General features: G+C 33.1%; 1 protein-coding gene across 1 annotated transcript in view; it reads right to left on the bottom strand.

The window, feature by feature from the left end:
* Positions 1-14281, bottom strand: part of LOC141521319 (cilia- and flagella-associated protein 43-like) — a 288518-nt gene that overhangs the window by 85353 nt on the left and 188884 nt on the right. Inside the window, exons 17-21 of the mRNA XM_074233774.1 lie at positions 7968-8098; positions 7528-7675; positions 6306-6398; positions 3449-3526; positions 2642-2767 (exon numbers count right to left, since the gene is read on the bottom strand). Of these exons, the coding sequence (XP_074089875.1) occupies positions 2642-2767; positions 3449-3526; positions 6306-6398; positions 7528-7675; positions 7968-8098 (576 nt within the window). The remainder of the gene's footprint in view (positions 1-2641; positions 2768-3448; positions 3527-6305; positions 6399-7527; positions 7676-7967; positions 8099-14281) is intronic.

The following is a 14281-nucleotide window of genomic DNA, read 5'->3' as shown; positions in this document are numbered from 1 at the left end:
TCTTTTATTATCCTAGTCTATTTTCCTGAACTTATTGTAAATTATTCTCTTTTTAATCCATTTTATGTTCCAGCCAAAATAGTGCATTATTTGTTTCTTCAGGATGGATTACTGTTTGTTGTGCAAAAGCTATTTATTTTCATGGAACTCACCCCAGTCCCAAAGCTCATTGATATGCAACTCTGTCTTTACTACTAGAGATAAATCTCCCATATCTGCATCCGGAGCAGGATAGGGAAAAGGTTACAGACTTCTAGTTTTCTTTGAATCTTCTTTATTTGAGCCATTTCTTCAGACTCTGCAGCCTATTTGGATACTTCTAGCTTCTAGTTTTGAGAGAGAAGATGGAAGAAGCTAACCTACTTTCATCAACTGAAGGATAAGATTCTTACAAGTAGCTGACATGAGAGGAGCTGTCAGTTTTCATCATGTCTCTTTCCCTAGTTTGCTGCTTTAGATATTTCAAGGAACTTATTCTGGAACTCTTTTTTGACTGAGCTGGATTAACTTGTTCCCAATGGGATAGTTCTTTCACTATGTATTGTCTGATTTATATTCTTATATGTACTTTCTCTGACTTCTGCTTTGCTATATATAGACTTGGATAAGTGAGTTCTTGGCTAATTGCTTATATGTATTTTCATTGAGAAAATTGGCATCCAGTGGGAAGGGAGTCAAATCTTAGATATACAGTTTGTGATTCCACTTCTCCCTAATATGAATAGCAATTAGTTAGATTGAACATGAAAATAACATCCTCTAGATAAAGAATACTTAAAGGAGAAAATGGAATTTTAGCCCAGTACTTATCTCTTAGAAGAGGAGAGTGGTCAAATTGTCTGGCCCAGATATTCTACTTCCTGAGACATTAAAATTATCCTTTGAGAAGGTGGAGGAGGAGGTGGGAAGAAGAGGCTAGAAATGTCTATTCTTGTATTTTTATATATGAAATGAGAGTGAATGAGGAAAAATGGGGAAAGACATTATGCTATGTAAGAAAGAGTATCATACTGAGAGTTTCTTAATGTCTCTGGTGGGTCTGGGACTTGTTCCTGTCCTGGTGCACATAGCCTCTCCATCCCCTGGAGAGCATGATATGGAGCATCTCCCAACATAACACACTCCAAAGTGTCTGCAGACCTCCAAAGAACTCACTGTGATTTTTTGTAAGTTCCCCTGTCAGGATTCAGTCTGGTGCATTTTCTATATCTGTTTAGAAATGATTATGCCTGTTTCCTAACACTTTGCCATCATGGTACCACTCTTCTTCTTTTTATATTAATATGGACTTTTGACTCCATGTATAATGAACTTTCCATTGAACAATATGGGCTCATGGAAGTAGTGTGATATAAATTACAGTGGAATTTATGGAGTGGAAACGTTTCTAAAGGTATGATTGGCAGAGAGTTAAACTTGGAATAAGGAAGCCCTGAATTTGAATTCTTCTACAGACAATTATTAGCTGTTTGACTTTGAACAAGTTGCTTGACCTTTCTCAGCCTCAGTTTCTCATTGGTAAAAGAAGGTAGCTAAATGGCACAATGGGTAAGAGGTCTGGCCCTGAAGTCAGGAGGGTCTAAGTTCAAATCTGACCTCAGACATGTAATAGCTTTGTAACCTTGGGCCTCACATCCAGGGTCATCTCCAGTTGTCTTGAGTTATATCTGGCCACTAGATATAGATGGTTCTGGAGGAGAAAGTGAGCCTGGTGACTTAGCACAGCAATCCATTTAGTCAAATCCAAGTCACTTGGCTTGTCATGTATCACCTTCCTATATCATTGTCTTCTTTGAGTAGGAAAGACAAACATCATCAAAAGAGAAATAATAATAGCACTTACCTCAAAGCTTTCTGTAAGGATCAGATGAGATGATATATAAATATATATATGAACTTTATAAATACTAGTTATCATCATTGTTATTTTAGAGAAATTTAAAAATCAAATTAACAAAAAAATTTGATGCCTCCCCACCCTTGCTTCCATCTCCTTTACATATCATTCATGTAGGTCTCTCCAGAGAACTCCATTTTCCCTTTTTCATTGGAATTGTTTCCCTTTTTTATTTCATAATTTCATTTTTTGAAAATTTCCCATTCCTTCTAAGTTGATATACCCTATAGCATTTTAGACCATTGTTATTCCACCTGTCTTTTCTTCAAACCTTAGAAATTTGCTCTCCAAAAATCTAAACTATATGTCAACTTCCCTCTCCTCTATTATACATTCTACGATCAAGGTTGTTTACCCTCAATTTCCATCTTTAAATCAGAAACCAGTTTCTTTCTCCTAGTGACAATCAGATCTAGAAAATAATTTTCCCTATTTATTTCTCTACTTTCTAAAGGATGAAATTATCATGAAATCCTGCCATGTTGTGCTTCCATTTGGTGCTAACACCTCCACAAAGATGCATAAAATAACACTCTCTTTGGCAGCTCTTCTTGTACCTTGCAAAGTGTTATACACATAATAAGTGCTCAGGAAATATTGACTACTTGAATAAATCAATTTATTATTTGTATATCCCATATAAACTTAAGTTTTTTTCTAACTATATTGGAAAAGTTGCCATTTTGCTCCTTTTTGGTCTATGAATATAATAAACAAGGATGCTTCAAGCAAATTTTCACATACATTTTCCAGTTCTTCTTCACCTTCATCATGAATTCTTTCCATTTCTTCAATATCCAGATTGAATTCCTGCTGTTCTAGTTGTGTAATTTCAGATGCCAACTCATTTTCCTCCATCATATGCTGAATCTGAATTAAATAATAGAAAATAATAGTGAACAAGTAAGTAGCATAAGCTTTAAAATGCTATTTCAATGTCATTCTGCAAAAATCAATATAAGTACTATTTCTTATTGCTAGGATTTAACCATTAAGATTAGTTGAATTCTAAATTTGGCTTATTCATTGCAATACATATACTTATGAATAGACATGTTCAGTTTTGTTGGCAAAGAGTCTTTTAATTCTTCTATATTTCATGTGGAGTATGTTGATTTTTTTAAAAGAAAATATTTTCCAGCTTCTTTAAGAACCTACATTAACATAAAAATATTGAAGGAAGACCATGCATTTGTTCCAGACAATTCCTCTGAATATTTTACTAACGATAGTCTAACTTCTTCATTTCTCCACATATTTTGCTCTTTTTTCCTCCATCATTGACACTGATGGAGCATCTGAATGTATAATAACTCACTTCCTATAATATAACAAGAAAACTGAGCTTGCAAGCATTTGGAGCAGTACACAGGCCTGTCATTCATACATATATATATATATATATATATATATATATATATATATATATATATATGTATATATGTGTGTGTGTGTGTGTGTGTGTGTGTGTGTGTATACACAAAACTAAGCAGGAAATAGCATTTGAGTTATAGCCATATTTAATTAAAGTATAAATGATATAACACTTACAGTTTTAGATAAAGTTTTGATTCCTTCTTTTATTTTTTCCTTTTTTCCACTAAATATTTTAATCTCTTTTTTGATGGCCTGAAACATCAAACAATCAATCAATTAAGCAATCAACAGCATTTATTAATTACCCACTTACTACTACCAAATACGGTACTGGAGACCAGGGACACAAAGAATTAAATAATCCCTACTCACAAGGAGTGTCAGTTAGTGTCCTAACAAGGGGATACAACACACACACACACACACACACACGCGCACACACACACACACACACACACACACACACACATACACATACATCTATACATATAGAATGCATGCATTCTAAATACAAAGTAGAGAGGGAAGACACTAGTAGTTGTGATAGAGGGAATCAGGAAAAGTTTTATGTAGAAAGTTGTTATCTTGAAAGAAAAGAGAAATTTTTAGAGGTGAAGGTGAATGTATTCCAGGCATGAGGTACAAGCCAGTGCAGAGATAGAGACAGAAACGTGGGGTGGAGAGTCATTGGTGAGAACAGTGAGAAGGTCAATAGAACTAGACTGCAAAGTAGGGAATGAGGAATTATGTACAGTAAGGTTGGAAAGATAGGTTGGGATCAGGGTGTGTAGAGGTTTAAAAGCTAAACATAAGAGTTTATATATTTTATCTTAGAGACAGTAAGAAGTAACTAGAATTCACTGAGTAGGGAAACAAAATAGATCAGTTCTTAAGATATCCTTTGGTATCTGGATGGAGGATGGACTGGATTGAGACAGGGAGTCTAATTAGGAAACCACTGCAATATTCCAGTTGAGATAAAGAGGACTTGAATTAAGATTGTAGCTTGGTAAGTAGAGAAAAGAAGTCAGAAACAAGTAATAGAGAAATGGCAAATTTTATAAACTGAAGAGTGATGAGGTGAGGATAAAGACATACATATATGGGAGACTGAAGAATGGTAGTTCCTTCAGAAATAGGGATATTGGAAGAAATGGTTTTTTTGGGGGGGAGGAAAGATAATGACTTCTCTTGAAGGACATGTAAGGTTTGAAGAAGTATTTCTGGAACATCCAATTTGTAACATGAGTGGGGGGAACACTCAAGATTTGAGAGTATGGATGATTATTAAGAAGAAAATCAGACTAGTAAGAGAAGAAGATAGAAGTGGCATTTGAAAAATACAGAGAAGAAAAATATTGAGGATGAGGGAAGCTGATCAGCAGTGTCAATGAATCAAGAAGAATAAAGACTGAGAAAAACAATTATGGAATCTGACAAGATATCATCTCACAAACACAGTATTTACAAAGTAAGAATAATGAAAAAAACTACAAAGTGTATTTTTAAAAGAGCCGCTTAGAAAAAGGAACATACATAAATGAATGAAAAATTGTGAAAAATGTGAAAAATAAGTATTATAACATTTTGTTTCCTCTTTTTCATTCTCATCTGTTGCTTTCCATGTAGAGTTGGAAGAAAGTTACTTAAATAGACATAAACCACTAATCTATTATATAGAACAATATTAAAAGACAAAATTGAGGAGAAATGTATTACAGTGGCAAAATTACTGAACTTCGGATCACAAGGTTTAATTTCAAATCCTGGCTCTGCCAAATCTGTCTCTATATGATCTCAGTGAAGAAAATAAACCTTTCTGGCCCTCAGTCTCCTCATCTGTTAAAAATGTGGGTTGATTGGGAGCAGTAAGAAAGAAAAAAGACATGAATGAGTTTGTAGACAGTAGAGCGGCAATCATTAGGGAGAAATTGAAGATTAGTAAGAGATTAGAGAGATACATAAAGGGTACAGTCTGCTTGAGAAGGCAGGATCAGTTGTACATGTAGATAGGTTAGCCTTGGCAAGCAAAAGGGACATTTTAAAATGTGAAATGGGTGTAGGAGGTAATAGTGGAGGAAGGCATGGTATAAGATGAGGAAGGCTTAAGAGATAGCTCAGTAAATGGCCTCAATTTTTCATTGAAACATGCTGTAAAGAGTTGTTGATTGTCCCCTCTATTTCACCCAAATCTCTCCCTCCTCAAAACAAAATAAAACAAAACAACAACAACAGCACCTACTAGGTCCATTCTTCCCCACTCTATTTCTGATCCCCTTTTGTGAGGACATACATTTCATATATGCATATATATATATATATGTATGTAGGACAATAGTTATGGGTATGGATGTATTATTTGAGGATGGAAGATTTATGGGTGAGATGGAGAAGATGATCTGAGGAGGGTATATAGCTAAACCAGTCAACTATAGGATCAAGTAAGTGAAAGGAGAAAAGTGAGGTAATGATAGAGGTAATGAAAGATTAGAAATGCAGAAAAACATTCATTGCAGGTCACAATTAGGATGAAGAATGGGTTTAGGAGGAATAAGGCAGAGTGAAAGATAAAAGGAGACTGAATAAAAAAGGTAAATCTCAGAATTCAGGAGCACAGAGGTGAAAATTATTATGGGTGATGATTAAATGCAAGGTATGATCTCACTAAAAGTGACTGATTATATATATATATATATATGTATATATGTATATATATACATATATATATATATATATATATGTATGTATGTGTGTATATATCCATGGCAGTTGAGAAAGCTGATAACTTGGAAGGAGCCATTGACATGAATATTGAAAATTTTTAAGTTCATTACAGGAATAGTCATGATTAAGAGGAAGTCTATTAAATATTAAAGGCTCAAAGCTTCTAGTAAAGTGATATGTAAGAGGCACAATTTTGAAACTTTATCTAGGATACATAAATTTTTGTCTTGATTTTTAAGGTATTTATTATAAAACAATTAATACATCTTATATAAAATATATTTATATATGTGCACACAGATAATACCTCTTGATTTTTCTTTTGTAACCAGCTAGGTTCATCTTCAAAGACACTATTGCTAGCATCAATTTGGAAAGGTAACAACTTTTTGTAAGATTCCTGAGAAGAAAGGATAAACACTTGTATTAAACTGAACTCTCTAACCATCAAATTCTCTACCGCATTATTTAAGAATGAATTACCCTGTAACTCTACCCTGTAAACTTGATTTGATTATTTTAGATAGACAACAATTTGATTCCTTCTTGATAAGAAATTCCTCTGAATAAATTTTTAATAAGTATATCAAACACATTTAATATTTTTGGACATACATGGTATATTTAATTTAAATTATATTAATTTATTTGTGGCTAATTAATATTTGTATCATGAATGTTGGTCTTATTCATAAAGGGCAACTTAGTTTTTTGTGCAACTTTCACCATAAGATCACAGAACCAAAGACAGAAGGGTCTTCAAACCCATCTAGTTCAACCTCATCATTTCAAAGATTAGAAAACTGAAGCCCAGAGAGAGATTAAAATAACTTTTCAAAGGTCATACTAATAATACAAGTAAGGGACCTAATACTATATATAATGCGTAATCTAATATATGCCTTTAATGATGGTCATATCTACAGTGATGTTCTATTCTATATTTTATAGATTTAGGAGTTGGGAGAAGATAAAGGGGTTGAAAGAATAGATAATGATGCTTTAACTTTGTATAAAAATATGATACTTCCCATATGTTATAAGATATAAAGTTATATATGTTTTTAAATACACATAAATTAGGAAATAAGAAGAGGGACTTTTTATATAATAATTAGAAGCAAATAACCATGTTCTCAGCTCTATTCTGGTTGACTTCTGGTCATTTTTTTTCCAAAGTACCATATATGCTCTATATAAAGAGATATTTAAAATACCATCTTCATATTATATTTCATTATCTTTAGATTTTTTTCCCAACAAGTATGAATTTAAAGTTCAATTCTTCTTTGCTATAATTTTTGTTTAGATTTAGTACTTTTAATAAGTGTAGGAAGGATCAAAAATATCATCTCAATAGGTACAAGGGGAAAGGATTTATATGTGTTATGAATCATTAAATCACGAGTGAAAGGAAGAATGCAGTTAAGAAAAGGAAACAAAAATCATGGTTACTTAAATAACAATACTAAAAATAATTATAGGATTGTGAGATTTTTATTTTTTAAAAAGCTGTGTAGAAACTCAACTGTATATTCAGGGAGTGATTCCGAAAAGATCTTGGTATCTTTCAGGTGAATTATATATAAATTTTGCTCTAAAATGTTGTTTTCTAGAAATGGTAAAGACATCTGAAAATATTCAGTAACTTTGTGAACTAGAGGACCTGATAGACTCCTGTGGGTTGAAACAGAATGAACAACAATACAGAGTATTATAAAATGATGTCAAAAGCAGTTTACATTTCATATATTTTCTCTTAAAGAAAATTTTCTAATGAATTAAAATTTAATTTTTCATAGTTTTACTTCAGTTTTAATGTAAATTATAAAATATTTAAATTTAATAAAATTTATATTAATTTTAGAAAAATAATAAACATATTCTATTTGCTTCTATATACTTTTCTATTTTCTTTTCAATGAAAGTTAAATACTGTACAAATGATATCTTCTCAGCTTATGCTTACTTCCATTTCAGACAAACAAATGCACCATCTTCTTTACCATTCACTATTATAGATTTCCCATCATATGAAAATACCATTGACTGAATTCCTTTTCCCTGGTAAGAATGGCATAGTATCCGAGCAAATGGTTCCTGAATAATTTAAGAAACAACATAAAGAATGCATAAAGGTTGCTGTTTTGTTAGAAGGCTTTACTAAATCAGATTATACATGCTTTATTTTGAGGTAAATTGGTTATTAACAAAACAGATGATTGTTAACATTTTAATAAGAAAATATAAATATTTACAAACAAGTCATTTGTAGTTCTAGAAAACCTATAGTTTATTTCATAAGTAGAAAAAGAGACATGAAAAAATTAAATAACTGGTTCGAAGTTATACTTTATCACTGAACAAATGAGGACTTCAAGTCAGGATGCCTTGTTCTATTGATTAAACTATATTGTTATTAAGAAAGGAATTTGATATTTATAGCAAGTCTTTTTTGTAATAGCAATGAATTAGAAATTGAGAAGATATCCATCAACTGGAGAATAGCTGAAGTGGTATATGCATGTAATGATATACTATTATTCTATAAGAAATCATGAGTAGGTAGATTTCAAAAAAAAAAAAACCTGGACTTACACAAACTGATACTAAGTGAAGTGTGCAGAACTAGGAGAACATTGTACATAGTAACAGCAACATTGTATGATGATCACCTATGAGAGACAGCTCTTTTCAGCAGCTCAATGATTAAAGACAATTGTAAAAGACTTGTGCTTGTGATGGAAAATATTCACAGAAGACTTCTGGAGTGGATACAAGATGACAATGTGGAGCTAGAAAGCTCCTGGAGCTTTCCCCTACACAACATTAAATGAAGGTTCTATACAGACATTAAAGCTATGGATCCCTCTCCCCCCACAAAAAAAGAACAAAACACGTTTTCAACTGTAAACATCATGGAGGATCTTCAAGAAAGGTCTGTCTCTTCAGGGGAAAGGAGGCTGTAAAGGCCAGCTAGGCAAGAGAGAGGGAAAATCAGTAGGAGGCTTTTAGACATAGTGCAACCTTAGTCCCAGCAGCTAGATAGCAGGCCAGCAGTCTCATCCCTAGACAAAGTCTGAGCCCTGGGAATATTGGGTAAAAGATAGGACTGAGTTGGGGACAAAGCTCTGCATATACAGGGCCTAGATAAATCTCTGCTTTAGGCAACTCCTGGGCTGCATAGGCATTCTTTTTTTTTTTTTTTTTTTTTTAGGTTTTTGGCAAGGCAAATGGGGTTAAGTGGCTTGCCCAAGGAGGTAATTATTAAGTATCTGAGGCCGGATTTGAACTCAGATACTCCTGACTCCAGGGCTTGTGCTCTATTCACTGAGCCACCTATCCACCCCATGCATAGGCATTCTTGACCAGTGATAAACCAGAGATCAGAGCCCAAGTCCTTGCACAAAAAGCTCAGCACTATATACCCACAGAATTTAAAAACCAAAGAAGAGCTGAAGATAAAAATAAAAAAAGAAATGAGAACCATACAGGAAAATTATGAAAACTTGACCAAAGAAATAAACTCCTTTGAAAGTAAAAATAACCAACTGGAAAAAAGAATGTAATGCTTCAAAAAATAACACTGACAAACTGGAAAAGAAATGCAACTCATCTAAGCCCAAATCAACCAACTCGAAAAGGAATATAATTCATCAAAAAGTAAAATTAACTAATTGGAAAAGGACACAGAAAAGGTAACTGAAGAAAATAAAATTCTTAAAATTAGAATTGGACAAATAGAAACTAATGAATTTATGGGAAACCAAGATTCCATCAAACAAAAGCACAAGACTGAAAAAATTAAAGAAAATATAAAAGGGGGCGGCTAGGTGGCATAGTAGATAAAGCACTGGCCGTGGAGTCAGGAGAACCTGGGTTCAAATCCGGTCTCAGACACTTAATAATTACCTAGCTGTGTGGCCTTGGCAAGCCAGTTAACTCCATTTGCCTTGCAAAAAAGCAAAAAGAAAATGTAAAAGAAAAGGAAAAACAAATGACCTGGAAAATTGATCCAGGATAGATAATTTATGAATTATTGGCCTACTAGAAAACTCATATCCAAAAAAGAGCCTAGAAAATATTTTTCAGGAAACTATCAGTGTAAACTGTCCCAATATACTAGATCAAGAAGACAAAATAGTTCTTGAAAGACAATACACAGAGCACCTTCAGAAAAAGACCTCAGGATAAAAACTCCAAGAACTATTATAGTCAAATTCTAGAATTCTCAAATAAAGGGGAAAATACTACAAGCAGTCATAAAGAAACAATTTAAATATAAATGATGCACAATCAGAATTATCCAGAATTTATCAGCTTCATCATTAAAGAATCAGAGAATCTGGAATATGATATTTTGGAGGGCAAAGTACCTTGGATTACAACCAAAAATTTACTACCCTGCAAAATTTGGCATAGTCTGTCTGGGGCAGGGTGGGGAAGACAGATATTCAATGAAATAGAGGACTTCTAAAATTTCCTGATAAAAAGACCAGTACTGACCAGGGAATTCATTCAATCTACAAATAGAAGACTCAAGCATGTATAAGAAGGTAAATGAAAAGGGGAAAAAAACCTAAATGTTAGTCAAGAACATTAAATTGTATAAAATTTAATTTGTATACAATCCCCTACCAGGGAAGATAATACTTGTAACTCTTGAGAATTGTATTTCTCTTAGTGTTGTTAAGGAGTTGAATAAAGTTGAAGAGATTGTACTTAGAGAATATGGGTATGGGTTGGTTCTTTTCCTTCTATCAAAGACCAAAATGATATCACTATATGTGAGACAAATTACAGCGTGTCAGACTGTGACTGATCAGAACAATACAAGCTCAGAATGCTCTACCACAGGTCATGCACAAATAGTCCAGGTGAAAAGCTGGGTTATTTATTCTTAACTTATGCATTTAATCTTTCCTTTGAACCTTGCCCATAGAGCTTAGCACTTACTCTGATGAGGGCATATAGTAGTGGGATTCAGCCAATGTGTGCCAATTTGGCAGAACCAATACCCAATTTTTTGAGTTTGGCAAACTGGTTGTTAAAATGGCACTTATAATCAAGATTCTCTCTAAGGTGGGTGCCTAGGTAGTTGCCCAGTGTGGAAATCAAAAATTTACATTCCTTACTCTTTTTTAATGTTCATCTGTGTAACAGTATTTTCTAAGAGCCCATAGTAATATTTATTTATAGGTGAAAAAAATTGATGTACCTCTGTTTGTAATATTTATTTAATCAGTTATTAGAACTCATTATACCTTTGATGAAATACTTCATTTTTATTCCCTCGTTTTTGTTACTTCAGTAAACAAACAAATAACAAAGAGAAAAAGTGCCAAACAGCCAGGCAGTGACAAGCTGTCATTTGTTTCCACTTTATGTTACACCCCAAATTCCCCCAAGATAAGTGCGCTGGTGTTCCCTGAATGGTGAAACCAGTAGAAACCTGGAACACAATGTACCAATAGAAATATAGATTTCAAGGGTTATCTTATTACCCATTTCAGAATTTATGGAAGAAGAAGAAAAACAGAATAGGTAGAATCAGTTTTAATTCTGCATATGTTCCGACAATGGCTGTTGTGGTCTTGTGGCTGCTTTCACTCCATAAGGATAAGTTTGCTTACTGTGAATTAATATAGTAATCTAGTTTTGTGTACCTCTTTTATTGTTGTTATTTGGGTATTAAATATGTGAGGTATTAAATTACCTTTCAGTATATCTTTTTGTATACTTAAAATGGTCATTAGAGCAGAGAACCAGTTGTTAATTTATTTGAATCCCACCACTTGGGGGCATCTTATGCTGGGCAGTTTTATCTGCCATAAAGCCATACCTTACAATCAATTGTAAAGTTCTTAAGAGAGACCTTCATTGTCCCAGTACTTAGAGGCTTTATACTTAAATCAGAAGTTTAAACTTTACTAGATACTTAGAGGTTGGTAGTACCATGAGGGTGGGAACCTACTTGAAAGACTACTTGAACATAAAGAATTTAGGAAGTGATCTTATCTTAATCCATTCGTTAGTTAGCAAGGGTTGCTAATCTGGTCAGGGTGCTAAAGGGACAGTGAGAGAATATGCACTCTATTCTTTGGTTGGGGAAGGATATAGAACTATGGTTGGAGTACTATAGAGATGGAGGGAGAGAGTATACTTAAAGGGACTGACATGAAAACATCATGAAAATATTTTGCTTAGCTTGACTCCATGGCTACAGTTGGAAGGAGTATTCTGGGGAGAAGGGGTATAAATGGTTCATGAAATGATTTGGTTTTTCATGATGCTTTGACTCATGAGGATTGTGTATCCATGGAGGGTACTTGAAAAGGGGATAAGGTATAAAGTGATTATAATTTGATGTGATCATGACTCTTGAGAAGTATATTATTAATGAGAACAGAAGAGGGGAGGGTACTTAGTGACTATGAGGCAATGCTGCTTATCAATCAATCAAATAATCAAATCAATCCATCAGCCTTTGAGGATAGTATTTCTATTTGGTCAAATAAAAGTAGTATATTTTGATAAAGGGGATGTAAGTGCAAGACAGGGTTAAAACAACAAATACATACAAAGGACTATTCTAGGAGAAGACTAGGCATCAGAGGATAAATCACAGGTGAAGAGGGAAAGGAGGGAGGGTGTGAACACTGAGTAAATACTATTCAATAGATTTGACCTAGAGGAAAGGAGGGAGGGGAAGGGAAAGAAAAGGGAAGAAGGGTCTGATAAAAAGGAAAGGCAAAGGTATAAGTGAAAATAAATGTAAAATTGAAAATTCAATAGAAAAGTTAAAGGAGAAAGGGAACAAAATATTAGTGAGGAAGAATAAGAGAAAATGAAAGAGAAAAGTACAAATAGGGAAAGATAGTATGGAGGATAATACAGAATTAGTAGTCTTAACTGTAAATGTGAATGGGATGAAATCTTCCATAAAATGAAAACAGATAGTAGAACGGATTAAAAACCAAAATGCTGCAATATGTTGTATACAAGAAATACATTTGAAGCAGAAAGATACACATATGGTAAAGATAAAAGGTTGGAACAAAATATATTATGTTTCCTGATCTCAGACAAAGGAAAGCAAAAATAGATTTCATTAAAAGTGATAAGGAAAGAAACCGTTTCTTCTTAAAAGGCACCATAAGCAATGAAGTTATATCATTATTAAACATATATGTAGCTAGCATAGCATTCAATTCCTAGAGGAGAAACTGAATGAACTACAAGGAGAGATAGACAGCAAAACTATAATAGTAGGGGACTTCAATCTCCTTTTCTCAGAACTAGATAATCTATCCACAAAATAAACAAGAAGAAAGTTGAGAAAATGAATAAAATCTGAGAAAACTTAGATATGATAGAGCTTCTGGAGAAAATTGAATGGGGATAGAAAAGATTATATCTTTTTTCTGTAGTACATGGCACCTATAACAAAACTGACCATGTACTTGGGCATAAAAACCTTACAATCAAATGCAGAAAGAAGAAAAATGAATGCATATTTTTCAGATCCTGGTGCAATAACAATTACCTGTAATAAAGGGTCATGAAAAGATAAACCAAAAAATTAATTGAAAACTAAATAACTTAATTTCAAAGAATGAGTGGGGATCAGACAACAAGTCATAGAAATAATCATTTCAACCAAGAAAATAACAATGAGACAGCATACCAAATTTTGTGGGATGCAGCCAAAGCAGTTTTTAGGGGGAGTTATTTTATCTCTAAATGCTTATATGAATAAAATAGAGAAAGAAGAGAGCAATGAATTGAACATACAACTAAAAAAATCTAGAAAAAGATCAAATTTAAGATGCCCCAATTAAATGCTAAATTAGAAATTCTGAAACTCAAAGGAGAGATTAATAAAATTGAAAGCAAGAAAACCAGTGAACTAATAAATAAAACTAAGAGTTAGTTGTGAAAAAAAATAGAATAAATAAAACTTTGGTTAATCTGATTTTAAAAAAGAGAGAAGAATACCAAAATTACGAGTATCAAAAATGAAAAGTGTAAACTCACCACTAATGAGGAGGAAGTTAAAGAGATAATTCTGAGCTTTTTTGCCTATCTGTATGCCAATAAATTTGATAACCTGAATGAAATAGATGAATATTTATAAAAATACAAACTACCAGATTAATATTAGAGGAAATAAAATACTTAAATAATCCCATTCCTGAAAAAAGTAATTGCAGAATCCATCAATAAATTCCCTAAGAAAAAGTGTCCAGGTTCAGATGGATTTATAAGCCAATTCTACCAAAT

Source organism: Macrotis lagotis, chromosome 4 (genome assembly GCF_037893015.1).
Source record: "Macrotis lagotis isolate mMagLag1 chromosome 4, bilby.v1.9.chrom.fasta, whole genome shotgun sequence".
NCBI lineage: Eukaryota > Metazoa > Chordata > Mammalia > Peramelemorphia > Peramelidae > Macrotis > Macrotis lagotis.
This window is presented reverse-complemented; position numbering and strand designations above follow the sequence as displayed.